The 27047-nt window shown below is 48.4% G+C and overlaps 1 protein-coding gene across 8 annotated transcripts in view; it reads right to left on the reverse strand.

Annotated features, from left to right (window-relative positions):
- Positions 1–27047, reverse strand: part of SRGAP3 (SLIT-ROBO Rho GTPase activating protein 3) — a 246038-nt gene that overhangs the window by 41493 nt on the left and 177498 nt on the right. For 3 of the 8 annotated variants that reach the window (XM_027523686.1, XM_027523687.1, XM_027523691.1), the window contains exons 6-12: positions 24107–24235; positions 22134–22355; positions 20522–20623; positions 17703–17900; positions 13274–13358; positions 6541–6568; positions 3724–3810 (exon numbers count right to left, since the gene is read on the reverse strand). In XM_027523686.1, the coding sequence (XP_027379487.1) occupies positions 3724–3810; positions 6541–6568; positions 13274–13358; positions 17703–17900; positions 20522–20623; positions 22134–22355; positions 24107–24235 (851 nt within the window). Of the gene's footprint in view, positions 1–1253; positions 1357–3723; positions 3811–6540; positions 6569–13273; positions 13359–17702; positions 17901–20521; positions 20624–22133; positions 22356–24106; positions 24236–27047 lie in introns of all 8 variants that reach the window. The other 5 variants (XR_003507897.1, XM_027523690.1, XM_027523689.1 and 2 more) reach the window with 2 other exon arrangements.

Consider the following 27047-nt stretch of genomic DNA (forward strand, 5'->3'; position numbering starts at 1 on the left):
GCAAACTGCTCTCTCGGGGTCACCTCCCAACGTGCCCCTTTGCTGCTGCTCCCAGGTCCTTTTGGGGTCCTCCAGGCCTCCCTCCACTGAGGCATCTGAGAGCAGCCGCTGCTGTTTCCCACCCCTCGGGCACCCCCAACTGGGGCCCTCCTGTCCCCTTTCCCCTTTCCCAGAACTCAGTTCACAGGCAGAGACAGCCCTGGGACCCAGGCTGATCCTGCCCACACCCCCTCCCACACCTGAGGCCGACCCTCCCTGCCCAGTAAGTCCTGTCTGGGGATGGAGAGAGAGCTGGAGGAGAGGCAGCCTCCAACACTCCAAACGTGTCTCAGGCAGAGCCTGGGAGCCTTCAGGGCCTTTTCTCCTGACTGACATGAGTCTTATTTTCTGCAGTGAGTGTCTTTGTTAGATGGTGGTGGGCTTCCAGTAACTGGTAGGGACCTTCCTCCTGCTCCCCTAAGTGACGTTCAGAGTGCATCTGCCCTTCCCTGAGGATATTTCCCACCTGCTACCCTTTCCAACTTCATCACTGTCTTAACTTGCCTTGAGCTGTTCTACCTGGGACGGCTCGATCCTGCACCCTTTGCAGCCAAGAAGCAAGAACAGAGAAACTCACTGAAGTGAAAACCTTCCTTTCCAGTTTAAGGTGTAAAGGGTTAACCTGGAATTCTAAAGGGACTACTTCATCTCTTTTCCCTTCTCCCAAACTGCCTCACAAGAAGCAAAACAAGGTGGAAGGGTTGTCTCTCACACAAATTGTATGTGTTTCCTTTGTTGGTCTATTCTCAACTTTTAGGGGAAAAAAATCACTTGTATAAAAATACACTGTTATACAAAGCAGGGTTTTCCTTTGTGTTGCTTCCAACCAGTCTGCTCCTGGGAGACGTGTGTGTGACGGGAGGTGAGGGGGTTTCTCTAACTGTCCCTCAGCCTGGTCAGGACTGCAGTTCCTCAAGCAGGGGAGCAGGGCTGACTGCCCTCCCCAACCCCCACTCAGCCAGGGCTGAGGAGCAAGGGGAAGCACTCTTAGAAGCCACTGGTCAGAGACAAAAGTGCCTCTGAAGCTACAGGCAGGCCACCAGGAGGACCAGCCAGCTACATGGCCTGGCCACGGGCCCAGATGGAAAGTTCTGGTTGGTCAGATGTCAGTCTGTCAGTAGGTCGGGGCAGGGCTGTTGGCCGGGGTAGGAGGTGGAGAGAGGCTGCCATTACATTGGGCACGTTCGCGGACTCCATGGCTCCCCAGCAAGTACCTTAATGAACGTTTCCATACAGCCGTTAAATAGTTTATGGCTACACACTGAGAGAGGCCTAGGTCTCCTCATTTTCTGTGGTTTAGGGGGAAGACAGGGGGGCCTAGGGGAAAACGGAACAAAAGAAATCAAGAAAGCAACCAAGGTAAACATACAATGGGGGGAGACGCTATTGTAACCCACGACTGAAGGAGAACACAAAATGCAAATGGAAGGCCTGAACCCCCAGTGCATTGGTGCCCAATGCTCCATCTGAAGGCCTCTGGATGTTCAAGGGTGTCTTAAATGATCCACAGTGTCAGGCAGGACCAAGACTCATGTAACACAAATGCATTCTACATTATGGGGGGGGCACAGCACGTGTCCGGGAAACCACTGAAACTCCAATCAGAGGCTGCCATCCTGCAAAGCTAAACAGATGGAGGGGGAGTCAGGGATGAGATGTAACCTGTAGCTGAAGAAAGCAAGAGACTTTCAAAGATGATTGGAAGGGTTAATTTTCATTGTTTTGGCTTAAAGACATCACCGAGTCTCAGCTCCTGATGTACTGGGGCACTGATCTTCCTAATGCTGCTAAGCATTTCAAATGCACTTGACTACTCTTTATTCCATTGATCTAAGAGCCGGGCAGTTATTATTCTCATTTTAGAGATGAAGAAACTGATGCCAAGAGGGAGGCTGCAGCTTCTTCGGGGGCCCCCGGGAACTCCCGGGGACCCAGGGTGAGGACTATCTCCTGTCCTTAGTCAAGTACACTTTCAGTTAGTGTTTTCAAATCCACTGTCATGCTTAATATCAGCTTAACTCTGCACGTGTGGCCCCATTTTACAGAGGCCTAAACCGAGCTCTAGAGTGGGGAAGTGGCAGAGCTAGACCCCAAACTCAGCCTCTTTGGCTCTAAGCCCAAGATTTTTCCCATTGGGTCAGTCATGGAGCCTTAGGGCACTTTCCCATATCCAGCCCAAACTCATCCATTCCATTAACCCTTGCCAGCAGAGGACTGGGGGGGTCGGGTTGAAAGTGTCTTGCTTGACTTTAGGATCTCCATTCCCTGTGCTCGCTCCATCTCGGACACAGGGAGGGGCGATCACACCACAGTTCACCAGCAACAGTGAAACAGCCACAAACACTGAACCGGTTTCCAGAGTTGCTCACATGCATATGCCTGTGTTGGCTTATTTGCTCACCTTTCACCACCCAAGTTGGCCTGACTCAATGCTGCCAGCCTTCTAGGTCAAAGGACTTTCAAAGGTTAGGAGAAAGACCCCTAACCAAGAGACACAGTTCACTTTCAACTGGCTTAGCTCATAATTTGGGAGGTACCGAGGGGGGACCCAGCCTGACACAGATAATGTCCATGTGTGATGAACAGAGACATGGGCCCCCCACATCTTGACTGATTTCTGTGAATGGGCAAGAAATCATACGTGCTGTGGAGCCCATCAAGGAGATGAGACTCATGCTGCCTTGCTCACTGGCCTTGTTCGCCTGTCTGCTTCAGCAGCCCCACCATCAAGGGACCTCAGATCAGATTCCTCTTGGTGTCTGAATACTGAGCAAATACTGCTAGCTCCAGGACATGCATGGGCAAAGACACAGTGGAATCCAAATCTCATGCCACCCAAACATTGGAACCAAAAATAACAGCACAGATCAAAACTTCGAAAAGAAACAACAGGCAAGGTTATTTTGAGCCCATCTTGGATCTATGTCAATTTGGTTAGCTAAGTCCATGTCATTTCTTTTTCACAAGGTACTTATTTTTTTGAGGATAAGGGCATGTGAGAGTGAGTATTTCTTATGCTAGATCTGCTTTTGAATTTACATATGCCAAAGAGAGTGCCAGAAATGTGACAGGGGGCCATAGGTTTTACGTTTAATAACTGGAGGGTAGCAGCTGAGCCACCTTGTTTCCATGGTGATTTGGGTTTCTGTTTTTGAATGTTGTCTGATCATTTCATTATCTTACACTGCATGTTATCCTCACAACAACCCTGAGAAGTAGGCAAGAACTATTAAACCTACTTTAAACATAAGGCAAATGAGCCACTGAGAGATTAAGAAACTTGCCCAAGGTCACAGGAAAAGAATTCAGCTCTTCCTATTCCAGGTTCTGGTGTGAGTATGGACATGAGGAAATGGGTTTTACCACAGAACACCCAGCAATAGCATTAAATTATCTATTAAACTCTCATGGTCAACAGGAGTAGAGACTCAATGCAGGTGTTAGACACCAATACCAAAAAAAGTCTAAGATGCCTTTAAAATTTATTTCATAAAGTTAAGTCCTAAGGAATTTTTTTTCCTGTGAGTTATAAAATTTCTCCTGCCCAATCCAGAAAGCAAAGGACTGTTGGAATCACATCAGGATTTCTTCCTTTAGTGTGGTGCTCTGTGCACGGAGCAGAATCTCTGACAAGGAAACGTAGCTATCCCAACTTTGCATTACATCAAATTGATACCGACTTACTGAAGTGCTGGGTGGGGCACAAAGTGGGGAGCAGAGGGGCAGCTCAGCCAAGGAAAGTGGGGCAGCCTAAGCCTTCCATCTCTTCTGCTGCTCAGTTGCCGAGCAAAAAGGAAAGAAAGAGAGAGAGAGGCAGGGAAAACAGGAACAGAGAAAGCCACGGAGAGGAAGAAAGAGAAACCAGAGACCAATGTCCCCTTTCTGCCTTTCAACCAAGATGAAAATTAACACACATGAGCAACACAGAACTTGGCCTCAAAATTATTCTGTGATCAAAAGGATGGTGATTTTCCTAGACAACCTCACAGACGTGGGAGTCAAAATTCAAAATGGCGGCAATATTATAGTTGGATGGTGGTCAGGCTCTTGGAGGCTGTGCATGGGTGTGCATGGGGTTGCATTTGTGTGGATAAATCTCAAATGGTTCCACCACTAATTCAGACTTGGAGCAAGTTCTAGGTTAGGGAAGCCAGTCAATGGTTTGAAAAACCATAATCAAATCTTAGGTTTGCATTTGGATTTGCCATTTACCATATACCTTTCAAGTGCATTATTGTATCTGGCCAGCCTAATTTTTTGTTATTGTTTAGTCACTAAATAGTATCTGACTCTTTGAGACCCCATGGACTGCAGTACATCAGGCTTCCTTGTCTCTCACTGTCTCCCGGAGTTTGCTCAAAGATGCTAATTACAGGGTTATTATAAATTGGGGCTATTCTAAGATAACATTCTAAAGTGTGAGAAAAAAATACAACGTGTTTTGGCACATGTGCAAAACTGGTCTATCTCTACAAGGCCAGCGGCAGCTTGTTGAGAAGATCTGCTCAACCAATCATCCAAAATGACACTGACCTTTGACAAGAAACTATGGGAGACAGAGAGGGCCACAGTATAGAAATAGCTCACCCAGGGCATTTAAGATTAATTTCAAAAATACTTCCAAGTTAGCAATGCACTCTATGATAAGTTAAAAATGATTTTTAGAAGAGGAAGCTTTTAGTTTACTAAGAGAGTTGCCTTTGACCTTGGCCAAGGGCCAAAGTGTAGATATCTGGATTTACAGCTTAGTACAGTATAGTACAGTGTATCTAAGTGGGAGGTCTGTAATCCTAGCTTGGATTTCCCAGGCCCTAGGTCCATGAGGGTGTGGAAGAAAACATCTCAGGGGACTTTATTTTTTAAAAAAAGCAAAACCCCTCAACTTTTCTCTAAGGAACACCCTGGGACCTCGCCAAGGGTTTGATAACAGATCTCTCCTACAATCTGCTGGAACCACTATTCCCGCATGAGTTCTAGGAATTAGGAAGAAGTGAGGGATGGCTCAATTCATCCCCCATCTGTTGCACTATTTGCAGACTTTGGTGTAAAATGTAGCTTCTGTTGTTTGGGGACTATGACAACATTCTCTTGCAACAAATAAATTTAAAAAAAATTTTTTTAAAGGACAACACTCTCCTGCATAAATAAATATATTTTTTTAAAAGGCAACACTTGCCATAAATAAATTTAATTAATTCATTCATTTTTTAAAAAGGAATTTGTTTCTAAAAGATTCTTAGAAAGTAAGCCTGCACATCTGCTGGCCCACATGCTGGGAAGGCCTCCCCTGGAATCACGAATCATCCCAGTGTTCCCAGACTGCCGGATCCTAGAGGAACAGCTGCACAGACTAAGCTTCTGGAGAGTCCCTGGTCTCCTCGACCCTGGGCTCAGTAAACTGAAAATCCCAGAGCTTTCCAAGCCTCTTCCCAGCCAACTCCCTTCCAAATGAGGAGGGAGTTGAGGGTTCATCCTTCTTGTTGCCAAATAGGACAGCTTTCCAGGATTCCCAGCCACTGGGAAGAACTTGTGGGGAAAGGATGTCACTGGGTCACTGGGCCCAGAATGAGGCAAAAACCAGACCTCAGTGGTCACATGATGGAAAAGTGCAGGCCTTGAGGCCACCGGCTAAATTCATGTTGGGCGGTGGGACAGGCATTGTTGGAGACGGGAAAACGGATGGGCTCTAAGGTACCCAGGCAGCGATGGGGCTGCTTAGGGACCTAAATTCTCTGCAGGTAAAGGAAAGGTCCAGTCCTGAAGTCAGACCCTCAGCTATCCGCTGCTGAGTGAAAGTGTTCACTGGCTCTGGTCTGCTCAGGGAAAGCGCAGAGGGTAATGGTGAGCGAGCTGGAGACAAAGCGAAGCTGTCCACTGTTACTTCCCGAGCAAGGGGCTCCGCCACCAGTCCATCCCAGTGCAGTGAAGTCGAAAGCCAGTGCGGGCAGCAGCGGGAGCTGTGTGCGCTAGTGTGAATATGCGCATGCGTGTGCCCGGCGGTGCTGCTACGGGATTCCAGCCCAACCCAGAGCCTTGGCAAACCCGGACCCCGGGCTACTGCGTGCCGCCCCGCACCTCCCCACCAACCCTCCTCGGCAGTTTGCTCAGCAGCCATGGAACGGATGGGGAGACACAGGTGGACAGCAACCTGAACGCCTCCGGCTTCTGGCTGCCCTCAACACTCTGCAATATATATTACGGTCCCCTCCTCCCACCTGATGGATAGCGCCGCCGAGGGACCACACCCACCGCCCAGAGCAGCTCTGAAAGTCTCCCTTCCTGTCACAGTCTAAAGCTGGAATGAGCAGAGCAGCCAAAGGCCTTTGCCTCCCCTCTCAGCACAGTCACACCCCCGTGGGGGCACTGGTAAGGCGCTGCTCCCTAAGACTGTGCTGCTCCTGCTCCAGCACTGTGCTCTCCCTCCCCTCCCTTCCTGCGCCTCCCGTCTCCCGCTCCCCACCTCAGGCGGCTGGTGCAGGAAACAGGATCCCCGGCTCTTACCTGGTTGTACCGCATTCCGCTCTCTCGCCTGGAAAGAAAAGTGTACATTAATGTTTAATTGTTGGTTTTGTTTTCGTTTTTGCTTGCTTGTTTATTTTACTTTTGACCGGTGCACATTCGTCTTTTTCTAAAAACATGAAACAACTCACACTTGAACTTAATTATTTATGAAATGGGAAATCTAATTATGCCTAAGGTGTGGTCTGCTGGGAAGAACTGAGTCTTATTAAATCCTCCGTGCCTCCTATTTGTAGGGCCATGTTCACATATATTTTATTTCTTATTGTTCATATAACTAGGCTTTTGAAGTTCATCCATAGCATGACTGAGTAATTCATTCTTTTTTGTGGTGCAATAGAGAACCTCTAAGTCAGCGCTGACCCCATGGAAATAAAATGCAAGCCGCAATTTCTAGTAGCCACATTACAAAACTTAAAGAGAAATGGGTGAGATTAATTTTAATGATATATTTTATTTAACTTATGTCAAAATGTTATTTAAATATGTGTCAATATAAAAAATTAATAAGATGTTATAGGTATATGCAGGCATGTGTGCTAAGTCGCTTCAGTTGTGTCCGACTCGTGCTGTCCTATGGACTTTAGCCCACCATACTCCTCTGTCCATGGGGATTCTCCAGGCAAGAAAACTGGAGTGTGTTGCCATGCCCTCCTCCAGGGGATCGTCCCAACCCAGGGGTCGAACCTGAGTCTCTTATGTCTCCTGCATTGGCAGACGGGGTACCACTACTGGCACCTGCGAAGCCCATTACAGGTTATATATTAAACATATGTGTGTAGTAGTAACTCTTTGAAATCTGATGCTCATTTTGCACATTTCAATTCAGGCTAGCCGCGATTCAAGTGTTCAATAGTCACTTATGATTCAAGGCCACCATATTGGACCACATGGCTCTAGATTCTAGAATTGCATTCAGTATTCACGTGAAGAGACTTTCTAGAAGAAAGAACTGAGTATTTATGCTTCTGTATGGAAAACAATGCTGAATGGAGCTGGGGAGGAAAATGAGGGGAGGAAGACAGTGAGAGAAGTCTGAAAATAAAACTTGGAGCAAATCAGCACACAATTCCTTAATTCCTGACTAAAGCCACAAGCAGTTACAAGAGTTACTGCAGCTGGTTGAACTGAAGCCAAAGCAGGAAAGGAGAAAAGTGAGGTAAAACAAGAAAATTTGCTCTACTTAATTTGACTGTGTCTGGAGTCTGAGGCAAATTCCTGCCAGACACCAATCTGAGTTACATTTTCACCTAAGACCTCCAGTGAGAGCTGATGGCAACCCACCTAGGATAGGGTCAGCCAGTGGCCTGGGTTGACTATACAACATGTCATTTCCCTTAGGGATGTAGTTAACTGTGCAGCTCTGACCCACAGAGGGGGCCTAGGAAGAGGCTCCGGCTCCACCTCTTCCCGGACTGGCCCACTCCTCTACCTACTCACTGTGGTCTGGGCACAGTGCTCTTCCCTTCGTTGTACCTCACCTCATCCCTTCCTGCCTTCCCATAAGCTGTTCCCTCTGCCCCATAACTCTTTCCCCAGTTTTTCATGTGGCAGACACATTCCCACCCCTCTGAAGTCTCAGCTTAAACGTCCCCCCACCTTGGAGACCTCTCTGATCACCTACATTAAAGCAAGTGCCCCATGCTCCTCAACCCCATACACAACTATTCTCTATCTCAGCCCAAATTTTCTACTTACGGACACTTACCACAGATATAATTCTTTACTTAATGGTTTGTTTCCTGTTTGAGGTCTCTCTTCCCCCAGGAGGGCAGGAACCTTGTCTGTCTTATATATACTGTACCCCCAGTTCTAGCCAAGCACAGAGTCTGTGCTTTTGATGGATGGATGGACAGATGAATGGACAAATAGGGGCCAGGAGGGAAGAAAGGGATAGGTAGGAATCAAAGGGTCTGGGTCTCAGAAGTAGAATGTCAGAACACACTCAAGACAGACTTTGCTCTGGCAACAAATGGAATCGATTCTCCTTCAGCTTTGACTCACATTCCAGCTCTCAAGAACCCCTTTACTAACATCTTTTGAAATACGGTGTTTCAACTTCTAACAGAAATAAAAAATGCTATGCCCTTTACCATCTGAGACATCTTGGGATTGTGAAAATATTCTTTATTGTTGGTGGCTTAGTCATTTTCTAGAAGGTCAGACTGTCTGGTCCTGGTGGACATTTTGCTCCGTAATGGACATTAAATCTTGGCCTGAAAAGGTTATGTCTCACTCCTTTTTATAGACAACGCACCATCTACCCTTGAGCAGCTAGAGTAAATTGAAAAACCACTGTATCTTAGGTGTAAACCCTGGAGCTTACTGATTACCCAGAGCAATATAAAAGGTCAGAAATCTAAGGCTCAGAGATGGCAAACTAAGAATTCTCTGGCCAATAAAATGACGTAGCAACAGCCAAAGGCACATAAGGGTGTGCACTCTTATTTCCAAGATGTGGCAGTGACATTTGTAACAAGGAAGGCCAGTTTGCAGGGCACCTAGAAGCATTTTGACTTGTATGCCTGGGGTCAATTATGTTCAAAAATTTGCCTCTAAGTGAGGGTGACCTGCAAGACCTAGAGTCTCCTCCAGCTTGTGGTTTCTCTGAGGCACGCTGTCAAAAGAGTACTCGAGAGAAACTGAGGCACTAGACATGACATTTCATTTTTTAAAAAATAAGCCTATATCTTTTTTAGCCAAAATATTTCACTTGGCCACATATTTCTCACCTGTTTTCAAACAACCAGATTATTCCTCCCAATACAAGACAGCTGATGATGCAGGTGTCACTCTGCTCTAGCCCCACTCTCACAAGAAGTTTCTACTGAACAGAAGAGTTAACATGTCCAGGTAGAGAGGACTCATCTGATGACTCTCAGAGGAGTAAATTAGAAGGTTCTGAGCTTTATCAAACTAAGTCAGTGCAAATTCTTCCCTGTCCCTCAATGCCCTAAGAATCCACATATATCCTTATCGTGCAGGGGAAATACAAAAAAGACTGAAGATTTGGTCTCAGCTTCAGTTTTTTCAGTAACTCAGTAATTTAGTTAATAATAATTTATCAGTATATATTAATTGTGACAAATATACCATACTCATGTTAAATGAAGATGTTAATAATAGGGGAAGTTGGATGTAGAATATATGGAAACTGTACTGTCTTTGCAACTTTACTATACATATAAAACTACTCTAAAATAAAAAGTTTATCAAAATAAGAAAAAACTTCCCCAGAACTGACCAGTCTAACAAGACCTGTGCCAGATATCAAAAACAGCACAGTGGACTTTACTCACTGCTGGCTTACGAGAAAACAGGACTATGGAAATTTTTCTGGATGGCTCTTTTTTAGCTGCCATTGTACTTCTGAAGTTGCATTTCTTGTTTTTTGTTGCTCTTTGGCTCAAAACTCAGGAGAAGGACTCATATATCATATCTCAGAGCAAGATGCAGCTGAAGTCTAAACATACTTAGAAGACCAAATGGGTCAGGAGTCATACCAACCAAAACTAATTATTATTATTATTTCATTAAGGCCACTCAGGCAGGGGCAGGAATAAAAGCTTGCATCTGATAGCACTCACAGGGAAGCTCGAGAGAAGCACTTTCTCATCTGGGATCTTATTTTTTAAAAGAACATCTTGTTTTCTAAATCCAGAGTGTCTGATTTCGAAAACACAAGTAGTCAGCAACTCACGTGGACCTGCCTTCTGTTAAATGGCTCATGAAAAACACCCCTCAGCGCCCAATCCCATGACCAGAAAAACTGATTCTGCAAGCTGTGAAAGCTGCTCCATCACACACTCATCCAAGCTGCTCTCTAGGACTTTCTGTCTCATCCCGTTCCCCCCATTCTCACTGTTTTGGTTCCCTCTGTGTTATTCACAGTCCCCCATGGCCCCATTCTCCTGGTCCAATACTGAAATGTCAGGATGGGCAGAATATAAGGGTTGCCAGGGGCGCGGGGGCAGGGAATGAAGAAAAAGCTCATTGCAATTCACTCTTTCCCCCTCTTCCCCTCAATCAATGAGTTCTGTCAAATATAAACACCCATGTCTAACCTCTACCCAAATCAAGAAACAGAACGTTTCTATCATCCCCAAAAGATTCCCAGCTGTCACCAGCTAGAGCACACAAATCTAGTCTATGGCGACAGAAATCAGGTCAGAGGTGGTTTCAAGTAGAGGATGGGGGGCTGGGGTGAAGGTGGGCTGCAAAGAGGCACAAGATAACTTTTGGGTTGTCACTTTGGGGCTGGAGCTTTTGAGTGCTGGTTATATCTGGGTGTATGTGTTTGTCAAAACTGATGTCTACACATAAAATGGGTGCATCTTATGGGATTTCCATTATATGTCAATAAAGTTGATTGAAAAAAACTCCACTGCTATTAGTTTCAAAGTCCTGGCTATTCCTTCAAGCCCTAGTTATTCATCTTTCTAGAAGCCTTTCCTGCTTTCCTGGGCCCACAGTAAAACCTCCCTCCTGGGACTCACAGTCCTCAGAGCCTGCATTGTTCACCTGGCAATTTATTCAGTATTTCTGTGTGATAATGTTATCACTATTTAATTCTTTAATGAATTCATGAGTTGTCTCCCAGCTAGACTGCAAATGCCCTGGGGCTGGAAACGGTTTCATTTCTCACCAGTTCCTCTAAGGCATGGGGCTCACACATGCCAAGTACCTGCAGAGCCTGGCAGCCCCCTGGATAGCTGCTGAGTGAACAGAACTTGTGTGGCTCGGGCACAGCCACTAGAATGTGCACACACAGGGAGAAGAGAGCAAGCCAGTGAAGGGCGAGGATGCACCGTGGATGGCAAACCCCCAGCAGCAGTGCCCACCATCCCCACAACCCAGCACACACTCTTGTCCTGTCACATTCATTCCCCAGAACACTCCTGGGACATCTCTAAACTGCTTCAAGCTGTCATCTCAGGATCTAATGGCACTGACATCTTGGGAAGTCCCTTCGCCTCTCTGATACTGGCCCCGTATTTCCCAGACTCCATGTTAGTCGAGCACATCCTTCAGCCAATAGCCCTCTCCAAACAGAACACAGGGCTATTCTGAATGTGGCCTAACAGCTTCAAAAGCCCCAGGTCAGCTCCTCTGCTCAAAGTTAAGCCTCATACCAAGCTCCAGGGCCACCAGGACTTGCTCTAAACCACCTGTGCACTAAAATGTTGCGTCCATCAACCACTAAAGCCAACCGTGACAGACAGCCCCAAGGGAATCAGGATGGAAACACTATGTCCACCACTGAATCATCAGACACTGCAGCCACCAGCCCTGGCTCCCTGCAATGGTGCACCCTGAGGAAACCAGGATGAGAAAACACAGGATGCTGGCCCCAGAGAGCTGAGGTACATATCAAAGGAATGATTTCAGTGAGCCCAGACTCTTGCACCTTCTCATACATAGAAGAGCCCAAATTCCTTAACTTGAGATGTCAGGTTTTCTTCGATTGACACCAGTCCTTTGGTGTTCTGACTACCTCGTCTTTGTTGCAAAAATTCCTAAATGTCCTGGTTCCTCACTTTGCCTCTACGGAACAGTCTCTCAGAGTTATCTAAGATACTGCATCCTGGGCTTAAGGCCTCAGTTTTTTCCACCGAATAAAATATAATTTTCAATTCTTAGGGTGTGCCTTTTTTGTCAGTTGAAACATCCTTGATCTTGGATGGTTTCTAGTTCATGTTCTGGTGATCGCTCAGCATTCATTCAGTGACTATTAATTAAGTGCCTGCTATGAGCTAGGCACTGTCCTAGGCACTACAGATAAAGCAGGGAGCAAAACAAGCAAGGGAGTTCCTACTCTGGTTGAAGATATAATGCTATTGGGTGTGGAGGTGTGATCAATGACAAGCAGGTGAACGGATGAAAAAGAGGTTGAATTCACATGATGACAACCAAGATGAAGAAAATCAGAGAGAGTGTTGGGACAGAGGTGGTGATCCCCTGAGGCTGGGACAGCAGAGTCTCACTGAGGAAGTGATATCTGTGCTGACAGCTGAAGGATAAGGAGCCATCCACACAAAGATACAGGGTAGGGGCATTTCAGGCAGCAGGAATAGCAGATGCAAAGGCCCTGAGGCAGGAATAAGTTAGATGAGCTCTGAAATGCAGGAGGGAGCTCAGTGCAGCTGGAGTACAGTAGGGGAGTGGACGAGAAGTAGATGAGGTTAGGGTAGCACGTGGGGGTCAAATGATTTCAGGTTTCATGTGCCACGGAAGCAGATGGGATTTTATTCCAACCATCGTTGGAAGCTTTTCGGGAGTTGTAAGTCTAGTCCCCAGGTCCCTCAAGGACCAAACTCTGCCTTACATATGTGAATTCTCCTTGGACCTAGAATCCTGGCCAGGCATTCCAATAGTATTCCTGGCAAACAGAATCTGCTAAAAAAGCATCCGTGCAGAGCCCTGTGCCCTGGATCCCACCCTTTACCTACTGGGGACCCATTATCACTTTTTCTGGGACTCTTCCCCACAAGTTAAACTCAGACTTGTGTTTGCCCCATAGTTTCGGCAGCCAAACTAGACCCCACTACAGCATCTGTACCAGACTGTTTCCCCAGCTGGCTTGTCCCAGTAGGTGGCCCCAGTCCCAGGCCTCATTCTACCAAGTGCCTGGGATCTCCATCTGTAACAGCTCAAGGGGCCACACGAGACCCAGTGGGGAGGACCCTCCAGTGCCCGCCTCTGCTGCTCAACTCACCTTCGCCCAGAGTCTGCTTGAGTAAGTCGTGCTTGGCTTGCAGCTTAGTGATGAGGTTACTGCCGTTCACATACTCTTTAAATTTCTGTAAGACACAGGCACAAGGACATTATAGATTGTAGGGCCAAGTCCTGGCATCTCTGCCTCTGTAACAGACCTTGGGGTGGGAAGCCACCCTCAAGGCCCCAGGCATGGGTGAAGCAGGGAGGGGTCTCCGCATCAGTTCCATCAGGTCCCCACCTCTGTCAAGCGTGGCTGCCCAGTCCTATGAAACATTTCAGGTCAGTTTCAGAACACAAAGAGAGGTGGTGGAGGTAGGGGATGGGCAAAGTAAAAGGGGCTTTTGTCACGTGAGGATGGCAGGAGCTGGGGCAGAGGGCTTTTTTAGCGATCAAAGTTCCTCTGTGCTTCTGGGCCAAGGGCATGTAGCCGAGGCAAGAGCGTGTTATTGGATCTGTCAGAGAGGAGCCTCAGAACACGTCTTCTTTCATCTGGCTGAGAACTGAAGGAGGAAGGGCACTGCAGGCCTCTGGAGACGTTCCAATTAAAATAACCCAAACTGCACTTGCTGCTGCTGCTGCTAAGTCACTTCAGTCGTGTCCGACTCTGTGTGACCCCATAGACGGTAGCCTGTCAGGTTCCCCCGTCCTTGGGATTCTCCAGGCAAGAACACTGGAGTGGTTTCCCATTTCCTTCTCCAATGCATGAAAGGGAAAAGTGAAAGTGAAGTCGCTCAGTCATGTCCGACTCTCAGTGACCCCATGGACTGCAGCCCACCAGGCTCCTCCATCCATGAGATTTTCCAGGCAAGAGTACTGGAGTGGGGTGCCATTGTGGGGGATATGATTTTCTTCTTTTTACAGATGAGAAAGGTGAGGCTCACACAAGAAGTGATTTGCCCAAAGTTCCTGGGATCCAGGCTGCCTCCGGTTCAGGGGCCTGGCCAAACACAGTGCATTCGGGTGCAGTCCAGGGAACAAGGCACCCAGAACAGAAACACATTTACCTGCCCCCAGTTCAGCACGGCCTCAGCCACACCTCCACACAGGTACCAGCTTCCCTTGGCCCCCCTCGCCCCGTGTCGCCCAATCACAGGCTGGGAGCCCTCTCTGTTGAGCCATGAGGCACCATAGGCGTGGTCCATACCAGTTCCCTTCTGGATCCCTGGTGCTTACAGCTGTGCCTGAGAAATTCAGCTGCCTGTAGCAGGTGCCGAGAAATTCAGCTGAACCCCTGACCTGGCGGCACTGACATAGCAGAGTAGGACCAAGACAATGAGCTAACAAAAGTGTAAGTAAAATATACAATAGGTCAATGGAGGTGAACGCTAGGGATGGAAACAAGGCAGGGATGGGATCTGGGAGTGGGAGCAGACCTCACGGCAAAGCTGCCACTTCAGCCCCGGCCTGAAGGAGGCGAGGAAGGGGCCACGTGGGTGCACAGGGGGAGGGGGTCTCAGCAGAGGGGAATGCAATTACCAAGGCCCTGAGGGGGAAGGCACAGGGATGGATGTGATCGCCCCAAATCTGCCAGCTAGTTTCTCACCAAAAAGCCATTCTATGCCTCAGCCAGGAGGCTCAGATGGAACACAGAGGAGCAGAGAGGTGAGGCTCGGCAGCTCAGGACATATGGAGCATCACTCTGCCCGCAGAATACAGGTGTGGGGTGAAGGCCCACATGTGCCCAGAGAAGACTGAGCTCGGTGAACCCTGCACCCCCCATCCCCGGCGGGTTTCTGGAGGTTGGGCATTCTTTATTCTTGGCCTTGGTCTTTCTTAGCTCCTAGGGCCTGGTCTCGTGGTTGTTTAGTCATCCCCATTGTATCTGTGGATGGTTTTCAAACAGCTATATTTGGTCCTCACTGCAATCTCAGACGATAAATGACAGAAGCATCGCTGTTGTCATTCTACGAGAGGGAGAAACCGCTTAGAGTGGTGGCCACTCGGTGTGTGACCTTGATCAAATTTCTGAACATTTCTGGACCTCATGCCCTCCTCGGGGTAAAATGAGGAGACTCGTGGTGCTTCTCCCAGTGTGGTTCAGGCACCAGCTGGGGAGAGTGCCCACAGGCAGATCCCTGCTCTGGACTCCTGTGAGTCTAACCCTGGGAGGACACCACAGAGGCCCAGTGTCCTCACGTTTCCAGGGCGCCACCTCAGGGAGGGTGGCAGTCTGGGAACTTGCGCTTTCAAGAAGTTTCTTACATAATTCAAAAACACACTTCCGTTTGATAGTTACTCACCAAGAGGCTCTCTCTGGATGCTTCCAGTAATATCGCCCTCTGATTTTATCCTGTGTTCAAGAATTCAGCATGAAAGCCAGAGCTGAGGTGTAAGTAGGTGATCTCTCATCCTGCCTCAGTGCCCCAAGCAGGTGGAGCTCTAATCCCAAACTTGTAACTCGTGCTTTGGTGGGTGGCTCACTGGTTAGTGTGAATTACAGCCTGGGGCTCTGGGTCCCTGACTTATTGCTTCTATGCTTCACCTAGGCTTCACGCATGAAGAAAAAAATACCATCGATTCACATTGGTGTTTGCTTTAAAAGGAGAGTTACATCCTTAAAAATACCTAAATAATGTCACAACATCAAATCATGAGGTGCACTAGCCAATCAGGTTGATAACTTGAATATTCAAATCAAAGTACAACATCCATGACCTCCATAATGGATACTGTCTTTTCATTTCAAGCAGGCTGAACTCTCATCTTTGACTCTGCTGCCAAAGTGACTTAATGCCCATCCATTTTCCTCCCTTATCTTTGTAACCCATAAATTCTCTACAAACACAGTATGCCCCCAGTGGGAGTGGTGAACCCCCGAAATTGGCATGGACTCATTCACTAAGTCTCACTTTGCTTTCTTTCTTGAAAGCAACAAAATTGATCAAGGAAATGGAGTATGCATCAACCACTGGCTTTCAACAGATATTTGATGAGCAAGAAATAGAGTTGGATGTTAAAACTGGGTGGGTTTGTCCCTGGTTAAATGAACACAATCTAAAACTGCTAATTAGTGGATCAATATCAGCCTAATGGCACGTTTTGAACAACTCTGTCTTTGGCCTTGGCCTTGGCATAGCAATTCACTTCTTGTTTGTTTGTTTGTTCTAACTAATAAACTTTAAGGTACAGAAGCCACACTTACTGAATCTCTAGACACAAGTTCTGAAGAGACAGCATCTGTGATGAGCAACTGGATAAGGCTCATGATAGGTGGAGCCATGAGCTGAATCCATCAAGAGGAAATCAAACTGGTAATAAACATGCGATCCACCTAAGACATCACCTACACATCCCATAGGAGGACAGTTTAATGGTGGTATGCTGAGAATAGAGATTTAACTGATACTAGCTTTAAAGAAAAACAATAGAATGTAATCTTAGGATGCATGAAACGAGAAGCATAGCCCCTAATGTGGAGGGAGGGGAAAGTTTAGCCCTGTTCTGTGCTGGGAAGAGGCTCACTGCTGGGAGTCTCTTTTTAGAAGAAGCACTGACAAACAGAACATGGTCAGGAAAGAGTCGATGCTGAAGCCACTCCAAACAAAACCTTAAGAGGCCAGATTGAAACAAGTAGATGTGTTTGGCCTAGAGAAATAAAAGCTCAGCTCCTTGCAACCTTGCCAGACTGTCAAGTAGAATTAGCCTCTCTCTGGGTTGCCCCAGAGAACAGAATTAAGATCAATGACCAGAAATCCTCGTGAGGAAGCTTTTTGAAGATAACAGAGATACGGGAAAACATTATAATGTCCATAGCCAGCCACAAGCCAAACAAAACAGTTGTTTGGGGAGGGAGGGAGCTTTTAATCTGGGGCTGTTCAAGCACAATCTGCATGACTCTGGGGCAGGAATAGGGTGGAATAGGATCCAGTGTCAGATGGAAGATCCTCTCCAACCCAACATTGCATATTCACTAAACACCCGTTGAACCAAAGCCCCGATGCCTCTCATCCCTGTTCCTCCCTGGCCAAATGGAATATAAGTAATCTGGGATTTTACATGAAGGGCTGGCAACTCACCAGCTATTTGAAAAGATCACCCAGGGCCTTGTTTGCAGAGTCCAGGCCCAAATTTGACACAACTTGACATGACAACCATACACTTAACTTGGGGGTTGTTCCTTGGGATGTGCATCTGGCTCTGTCAGCCCTTTTCCTCACACCCTACTGAGCACAACCCTCTCTGTGTTGTTTCTAGAACAGGAAAGTTGCAATAACTGTCAATACAAGATCAAGGCTGAGGCTACCCACTAGTTAGCTCACTGTGCCCTTCACAAAGCCAAGGCAGACAACTTATTCTGAAGAGCATGTTGGAGGAACTGTAGGTCTAACTGACCCATGCGGTTCCTCTGGCTGCCACTATCTTGGGCTGCTCCCCAAAAGTCACAGCCAGCAGGGCTGCAGCAGGTTCTCAGTCAGGATGCCACTTACTGTAAAATAGAACATTTCTGTCTCCTGCTGGTTGGCTCTCCTCTTGGCGATGTTGATCTTGCTCATGTAGGTCTCGGAGGCGGCCGACTTCACAGACTCCGTGGACCGGCTGTGTTGGAAGGCGTCAGAGACGTCAAAGTCCTCCACGGTCAGCATGTCCTGCAAGGTCTGCATGGTGGCATCCAGAGTTTTTCTAACCTAGAGAAACACCACATGTCAACAGAAGTCCTGTAGTCTCAGAACGTCTTTGACACCGCAAAGTCCTTTCCCAATCATTCCTTTATTTCTTCATGTAAAGCCCCCAGAGTTGGGCTGGACAAAGATGCTCACTTCTGTTAATGGTGATGTGGAAAATAAGGCTGGCACTGGCTGGGGGGAGAAGCCAGGTTGCCTAAGCTCAGTCATGTCATGGGCCTACTTCTGCCAGTGAGAACCTTGGAGAACACTGTGACCAGCAAGGGACTCAGGTTTTGAGGTCTGTGTCTCTCTGTGGTTACACAGCCCCAGAGAAGCTCCTCCTGGGGGGCAAGGCCCTGAGGAGGGACAACCCTGGAAGCGCTCCCTGTTCTCTCCATCCCGAGCAGGGAGAAGACAGTCTGATACAGGGAGCTCCATTCTCAGCGGACAAACTCTCATACTGTCGGCCACTGAGTCCACACAAGCCTGACTGAGAAAAGAGAGCTCGAGGAAGACAGCCCGAAACATACGGTGTGCTTGGTCCTCCACGCCCCTGACTCCTCTCCCAGGACCAAGCGGGATCCCCAGAGGCTTCACACACAGGCCCCAGCCTCCCGACTCCCCAGTGAGCTGTGCCTAAAGGGCGGACCCGAACTTGAATGGACGGTGGTTTCAAAGACAGTCCTGGGAGAGCCTGCATCCACACTCCCTGCACAGTGATTGCCGCTCAGAGTCTCTCTTGGCACTCAGATTTCAGCATAAAAGTCGCCTCCTGGCCACAACCGCATTCTTAACTTAGTGACTGATACTTTATGTCCTCAATTTACTGTTTGCTTGCTTTTGTGTTTCAATTTCTCACCTGCCTTTTCTCACCAGAATATAAACTCCATGAGAGAAAGTACTCTACTCTGTCGCGTTCACTCACTTAACTCAATACTGGACACAACATTTAGAGGATAGTATGTGCTGAATAGGGCTTCCCAGGTGGCTCAGTGGGTAAAGACTCCACCTGCAAAGCAGGAGACGCAGGCAGGCATGAGTTCAATCCCCGGGTTGGGAAGATCTCCTGGAGGGGGAAATGGCACCCCACTCCAGTATTTTTGCCTGGAGAGTCCCATGGATAGGGGAGCCTGGCGGGCTGCAGTCCAGGGGGCTGCATGACTGAAGCGACAGCATGAGCACGAGCACGTGCTGAACAACGATTCGTTGAATGAATAACCGAGTGACTCAGTTCTTTCCAACACAGCCTCACAGAAGTCCAGGCTCAAAATTAAGCATTTCCGCGGCCATGAACAGCCTACCCAGAGGAACATGTGCTCCACCCTCCTTTCTGTGGTCCTGACTTCCAACCTAAATTCCATTAACATTATTATACACATACAGCACATGCTGTTCCATGTAGACAATTTAAGATGCTGTGGGGGAAGACATAGGGCATAAAGAAAGGAAGAAAACACTCTGTCCATATCCTCTCTCTTCTCAGGTTTGAGAAACAAATTCATAGTTTGTCTGTAACCTCCCCACAGGGACTTCTTGATTTGTTCATCCCGAGCTACACTCTGGTTCACATCTGTCCTGGTTCCATCCTCTTTCAAGACACAAAGCAACCTGCCCTCTCTGTACAAGACAGCCCCCTCGAGGCCTGAAGACAGGGACCACGACTCCCCGTCTCAGCTCTGACTGCACTGCTCACAGACGGCCCTGCCCACAATCTTTGGTGACACCCCCATGGCCTGGTGTCCTCCAGTTGGGTGACATCCTCCCTGCGTGGGGGCATCAGGGCTGAACAGGCGGTCTCCACGTGGCCACGTCAGTGCACATCAGAACAGAGCTCCCAGCTGGTGCTTCCGCTTGTGCCCACCTGGTGGGAGCCCCGCGCCACCAGCTGCAGGGAGGTGCGCTGGCCACAGTGAGACAGAAGCTCCGCGGAGCTCAGAATCTGTGACACGTTTAGTGTGCCCTGGGTTCTTTCACTGTGTGATTCAAAATACCTACTCTTATTTCTGATGATAAAAATAACATAAACTCGTTGCAGAAAAGAGAGAAAAGCACAAAGAAGAAAACAGATATCACCTATATTCCTGTAACCCAGACAAAACCACTACCAGCATTTCAAAGTATTTCCTTCCAGTCTTCTTCCTACTCCTGTGAATACACTCAGAAATATGTACACATACTTTAGTATACCCTGGTTAGAATAGTACTGAACACAGAGTACTACTTCCTCTTTGCTTTCCTTTAACATCTTGTAAGCATTTCCTGGGCTTCCCAGGTGGCTCAGTGGTAAAGAATTTGCCTGCCAATACAGGAGACGCAAGAGACAGGGGTTGGATCCCTGGGTCAGGAAGATCCTCTGGAGAAGGAAATGGCAACCCACTCCAGTATTCTTGCCTGGGAAATCCCATGGACAGAGGCGCCTGGGGAGCTACAGTCCAGGGGGTCACAAAAGAGTTGGACGTGACTGAGCATACATGCACAAACATTCCTCATGCCATTAAAGATTCTTGGTGGGTATGGTTTCAATGGTTGTGCATCTTACAGATGAACCCTGACTTCTCACATCTTCCAAGTCAAGAGTGGACACCCCCTGAGCAGCCAGGCCTTTGTAATGAAATCCCTCATGGGGCAGTGGGCTCACTCACCTCCTCGTTCTCAATCTTGAGAGTGGCCAGTCTGGACTGCAGCTGGTGGTACCGCATGAGCAGTTCCGTCTGGACAGGCTGCTGGGCGCTGACCTGGCACACCTACAGAAACGACAGCCACCGCCTGCGGTTGCCCCAGGCCCTCGGCCCCTCTGCGGAACTGGGGCCGGGCCGTCACTAACGTCCCCATCAACAGCTGCAGAAACAGGCCTGGAAAGGTTAAGCGACCTGCCCAAGATCACACAGCTTGTACTGGGCAACAGCAGAGCCAGCCAAGAGCCGGGGCTACCCTCTTACAACTCTTGGTCTATGATTGTGCAGCACATGATGGCTCACTACTGACATGATGCCATTAAGTGAGACTAACTGGCTAATTTCCAGGCAGGAAGCTGTGCCTAAGAGTAGCCAACGAAAAGAAGGAAGGATGGGAAACAGTGAAATGGGCCCAGCAGGAAGGTGCTCCAGACAGGCAGCTGTGCAGCAGCGACCCTCTCACTGCCCTTCTCCCCACATGGGCTGACTGAGACAGGAGCGGGGAAGAGAGGAAAATGAGACAGAGATACAGTTCTTCTACCCCAGTCCAGCCAAGGCTCTGACTACCGTGGGCTGGGCTGCCTGGTGTCACCTGGCTGAGCTCATAAGAGACAGCGGGTCTCTGTTTTTTAACCCAACTTCAGTCACCAGACGATGAGTCAAAGGGCTGGACACGAGGGGCTGGGATGGTGCCGGAGCTGTGGGGAAGCCCGGCAGAAGGCATCTCTTGCAAACGAAGGAAGTCAGTAGGGCTGCGGGAGGGCCCAGCTAAAGGCACCTTCAAAGGTGCCTCCGGGGCGCTCCCTGCTACGCAGGTGCAGTGACAGCCCAGCAGAGCTCCCCCCTGGATCCAGAAGCTGGCTGGGTCCCTCTCTCACGTGCCTGGGTGGCATATCTTAGGTGAAGGGAATGGGGCCACTAGGAGAAAGTTCTGGGCACCTACCCCTGGAAGTAGAGACGGGGAGCCAGAAACCACACTGTGGCTGTCCTCCGTTGTTCCAGGGGCCAGGGCCTGAGCCCTGGAGAGAGGGAGGAATGACATGGAAAAGCTCAAGGAGAGATTTTCATAAGAAGTTTTGTGAAACTTGGGTAACTAGTGTGTTGCTCTGAGGCTAGTGACGAGTGCCTTTTCCCATTTTGTTTTTTTTCCCCAGAACATCATGAGGATGTGAGCAGCACAAGCCCTGAAGGGAACTCAGCTGGCTGGTGTGCTGAGGGCTCAGGGTACTGGAGCCCAGGCCAGCGAGGCTCTGCTGAGGCCCCACCTTGGGTGATCCAGGACCATCTGAGGGGAGAACGCGAGATGATGGTCTAAGTGTAGGTGTGGGGCTCCCTTGAGGTCTTCTAGACACAACTGTGAGGGATTTTATGGGAAGCTAAGGTTCTGCAATTTCGCAGGAAGGAGACTTGAGCCACCAAGATTAGGGGATTAGTGGTAAACTCCTCCACTGGTGAAGCCCACGTGCCAAGAACTTGACTGCAGGCCTCTGACCTGACATTCTCCTCCCCCCAGTACTCTGGGAGCTCACGGCAGAGGGACGGAAGCAGCATCAAGCAGGGGCTCCTGGGAGAAGCCTACCTCGTCCCCCATGTGGGGCTGAAACTCGAACTTGAGCGGGGGACAGAAGACCTGGTTACACATGTCCATGACCGTGTGCTTGTCGCTTCGGGAATCTAGGTTGTCCACGGCATTCTCAATGACGTCCAGCCCCTCGTGGCGAGAGGTCTCCAGGTTGTACTCGGCTGAGAGGTAGGTCCGGAAGGTGCGGGCCAGGCTGGCGTGAAAGCCCAAGTCACAGCACTTGGAAAGAAGCACATACAGAATGTGCAGGTGAGGGTGGTGATGTGGAGAGGGGACGTCACGGTGACTTAGGTTACCTCCTGCTCCACAGTCAACCCTTCCATGCCGGAAGCCCTCGTGCACTTCGGAATCTTACCACACAAGTCATGCCAAAGCCCTTGGAGGGAGCAGTGGGATTACAATCTGGGCAATGACAGTGCTTTTCTCAGCTCCCCACACTCACCGAGTTCTTTCTAATCCCCATGCCTTCACACACTCATACTATCTGCCTGGAAGCCTCTTCCTTTTTCTTCCTGTCTAAATATTCTTCCTTTGGGTTCCAGTTTAGAGGTCATTTCTTCTAGGAAGCCTTCCTTGATGTTCTCCCCACTCAGAGTTTACACCAGGTGTCCCATATCAGGGGTCCACATCTCCCTCTACTTCCCTCAGTGTTTAACACCTGCCACTTGGCATTGCTGCTGCTGCTGTGGCTAAGTCGCTTCAGTCGTGTCCAACTCTGTGTTGACCCCATAGATGGTAGCCCAGCAAGCTCCCCTGTCCCTGGGATTCTCCAGGCAAGAACATTGGAGTGGGTTGCCATTTCCTTCTCCAGTGCATGAAAGTGAAAAGTGAAAGTGAAGTCGCTCAGTCGTGTCAGACTCTTCGCGACCCCATGGACTGAAGCCACCAGGCTCCTCCATCCATGGGATTTTCCAGGCAAGAGTACTGGAGTGGGGTGCCATTGCCTTCTCTGGCCACTTGGCATTACATTTGCCTTTAAAGAAGCAGGGTGATGCAAGTTGAGATTCACAAGGACAAACCCACTGGCTCTTGTCCCCTGTTGTACCTCAAGACCTAGAGCTAGTAGGTACTCAGTAAAAACTTGGCAAATAAACAAATGAAAGGGCTGTGTGAAAAAGAAAGCTGAAAGGGAGGAAAAAGGAGGGTTCCGGCCTTGGAAGCAGGAATGGTGGGCACTTGAGGGCAGGGCCAGGCAGCTCCCTCTCTCGAAGGTGGTGATAATGACACTAATGTGTCCCTTTGCAGCTGAAGGAAGAGCAGTAACCCTGTGACTTCCTGATGGGGTGCACCAGGGCCAGAGGAAAAGGATGCCCTCACAGAGCCTGACCAAGCACCTTCTGGGCCGGATACCTGTCTTCATGAAGACACACCAAGCAACTCCAGCTCCATCACAGCTGACACAGGAGCTGCCCCAAATCTGGTGCTCACAGCATTCCCGCCCAAATCTGGTTGTCCCGCCGGTGCGTTCTGCACAGCTGGCGCTCAGGAGCCAGTGTTCCATTTTCCTTTTACTTCAACTGCCTGATTCCTCCCAAGTAAAGCTGATCTGCGTAATCCTGTCTCATTCATTATTTTCTTCCCTATGTCTGGAGGACTGGACCCCAGGGGTGCTGAACATATAACCATCTTTACAGTCGTGGGAAGTCCCCAGGGCATGAACTGTGTACAATTACCCTTCAATCCCCAAAACCAGTAAAGGGCCTGGTGTAGAGGAAGGTGCCTGGAAAGTGCACGCTGAACTACAATTTCCCAACCCAAATGTGCAAGGGCTGCCAGAGGCCCACTCCCACCTGGGGAGGTAGAAGCTATGGGGCAATACTCCTCTCTCAAACGCTCCCTGCCTGTCTCCTCCATCAGGGCTCCTGGGGCCACCATCCACCCCACATGTCAGCAAAGAACAAGGGCCAGCCCTCCCGCAGCTGATGACTCTCGCCAGGCAGGTCATCCACGTAGACCCCCCAGGAGCTCACGTCGATGAGGTCGGAGACGTCGTGGATGTAGTATTTGCTTATAGCCGCGTTGGTGGCCGCCAGATTCAGCAAGTAGTCGTTCCGGGCCTTGGTGCACTTCAGCTTGTTCTCAGAATACTTTGCCTGCCTCTGGAGGAAGGAAAAAATGGATGTGAGAGCAAAGCCACTGATGGGACGGATTTGGGATTTTCTACATGGCCAGTATCTGCAATCAGCCCCTCATATGGCCCTGGGATGCCTTACTCCACGTGCTGGGTGAGTAAGATCCATACCCCGTACTCAAAGAGCTCCACCTTACACCACATGTGTGCAGCTGACAACAGCACTGCTGGGTAAGCTGCAGGCTTTTCCTGGGTTTGCCAGCGCGGGGTGTAACTCACACCCCTACTCAACATCCCCCAGAGGCTGCTCAAACCCCGATGATGGCCTGTGAAGCCCTCCTGACCTGGCTCCTCTTCCATGTTCCCATCCTTTATGAGGCCCTCCTCTGTCCAGCCTTTAGAGGCCAGTTCACTCCTGCCTCTAGACTCAGACTGCTTCCCTCCGCGTGGCAGGCCACGCTTCCAGGTCCCTGCATGGTCTGCTTCTTAACGCTATTAAGGTCCTTAGCCACGGTCACATGCATCAGTGTCCCTGGCATCTTGCCTGCCCCTTCCCATGCTCTATTCTGCCCTGTTTTTCCCATTTATTTAATCTTTATTCAATTTTTAATGATTAGTTTTATTTAATTTTTAAAAGACTTTTTTTAGAGCAGTTTTAGCTTCATAGCAAAACTGAAAGGAAGGTAAAAAGACTCTGGGCATGCCTCCTGGCCCCCACACACTGCCCCCCAACCCTCAGCACCCCCTACCAGGTGGTATATTTGTTACAATTGGTGGACCTATACTGACACATTGCTATCACCCAGAGTCTACAGTTTACCCAAGGGTTCAGTCTTGGTGTATATTCTGTGGATTTAAACAAATGTATAGTGACATGTTTCCATCCTTATAGTATCAGAGCAGTTTCCCAGCCGGAAAAATCCTCTCTGCTCCACCCGTTCATCCCGCTGTCCCAAGTAATGGTTGTAACCACTGATTTTTTTTTTTTTTTAATGTCTCCATAGTTCTGCCTTTGTTAGAATGTCATATAGTTGGAAATATGTAGCATTTTCAGATTGGTTTCTGTCACATGCATTTAAGGTTCCTCTATGTCTTTTCATGACTTGATAGCTCATTTCTTTTTAGTGCTGAATAACACTCCACTGTCTGGATGTCCCACAGTTACTTAGCCACTCAACTACTGAAGGACATTTTGGTCGCTTGGTTTTTTCACGAGTACTTTTCACCACCCTAAATTACATTTTTTACCTCTTTGCTAACTTGCTGATTTTCAGTGTCCCCTGTGAGGTCGGGGGCTTAATGGTCCCTGTTCATGGCTGCGCCTACAGCACCCAGAACAGTCGCTGCGTACGGGCAGCATGAAGTGATTGGCACTGGATATGAGTGGTGGGGTGAGATGGGGTGTGGCAGCCAGAGGTGCAGTCTTGACCCAGTCTGAGCTGCACCGCCTCCCTGGGAAGCTGCTTCTGTCCTGGGCCATCCTGGGCAGGAAGCAGGAATGAGTCCATGGGTTGGAGAGCTGTCTCTTTGCCCCCTTCAGACAGATGAGTCCCACTGCCGAGGAGGAAGACAGCCTCCTTTAAGAAACAAGGCTACTTCCCACCAAGGCACTCTCAACCTTCCTGCAGATCACGTTCTCCTGTTTAGCGGAGACACTCCATTGTCAGCCTTTTAATTCTCCTCAGACATCTCTTCTGACCTTTATTCGGGGTCCACTTATTCTGGGAATTTCTAGCAACAAACTTCTGGCAGTCACACCCTGAACTAGCCACACACCCACCCTCCACAGAGAGTTTTGATATTCTTGGCCCATTTCCAGGGGGTTGAGACCTCTATGACCCTGAGACCATTTTCAGCCCTTCATGGATTCACAAAAGTTTATACCTGGAAAGGATATTGAAGATATCCTAGTTTAATTCATCCATTTTATAGGTGAGGAAATAAACATTGAAGAGAAGTAGGTTGTCCAAGAGCCAAATGACTGATTAGCATACAATCCTGAACTCAAACTTAAGTTTCCAGACCTCTCTAACCAATGCTGTCCCTACCCTTCTATAGATCCCCTTATATTGTAGCTCTGTAATTCCCTGCCTGGTTATCTTACTTTTGAAAGTCTATTTCTAGTGTAGTCTCGGACATATTATATCAAAGTATATTCCCAAAATATTGTATCAATACAGCCAGCACCACTATCTAAATTTAGAGTATTTTCATCACCCCAAAGGAAACCCTGTACATTAGCAGTCACTCTCCATTCTTTTCTGCCCCAACTCCTGACAACCAATAATCTGCTTTCTATCTATATACATTTGTCTATTCTGGACATTTCAAATAAACAGAATCATATAATATGTGGTCTTTTGTAACTGGTTTCTTTCACTTAGCACACTTGTTTTCAAGGTTCATCCATGCTGTATCTGTATTCATTCCTTTTCATGGCTGAAGATTCCATTATAGGGATTTACCATATTTTATTCATCAGTTGATTGTTTCTAGTCTTTGGCTATTATGCATGAAACTGCTATCAAGTTCCAGGAGTGGAATTGCTGAGTTATATGGTTACTCTATGTTTAACATTTTGAGGAACTTTCAGACTATTTTCCAAAGTGGCTGCACCAGTTTACATTCCCTCCAGCAATGTATGATGGTTCCAGTTTCTCTACATCCTCACCAACACTTGTGGTTATCTGACTTTTATATTTCAGCCACCATGGAGGGGCTGTGCTTTCGACTTGGATTTCCTTAGTAACTAATGATGCTGAGCATCTTTTCATGTACTTATTGGCCACTTACATATGTTGTTTAGAGAAATGCCTATTCAAATCCTTTGCCCATCTCTT

This window comes from Bos indicus x Bos taurus, chromosome 22 (genome assembly GCF_003369695.1).
Source record: "Bos indicus x Bos taurus breed Angus x Brahman F1 hybrid chromosome 22, Bos_hybrid_MaternalHap_v2.0, whole genome shotgun sequence".
Taxonomy (NCBI): Eukaryota; Metazoa; Chordata; class Mammalia; order Artiodactyla; family Bovidae; genus Bos; species Bos indicus x Bos taurus.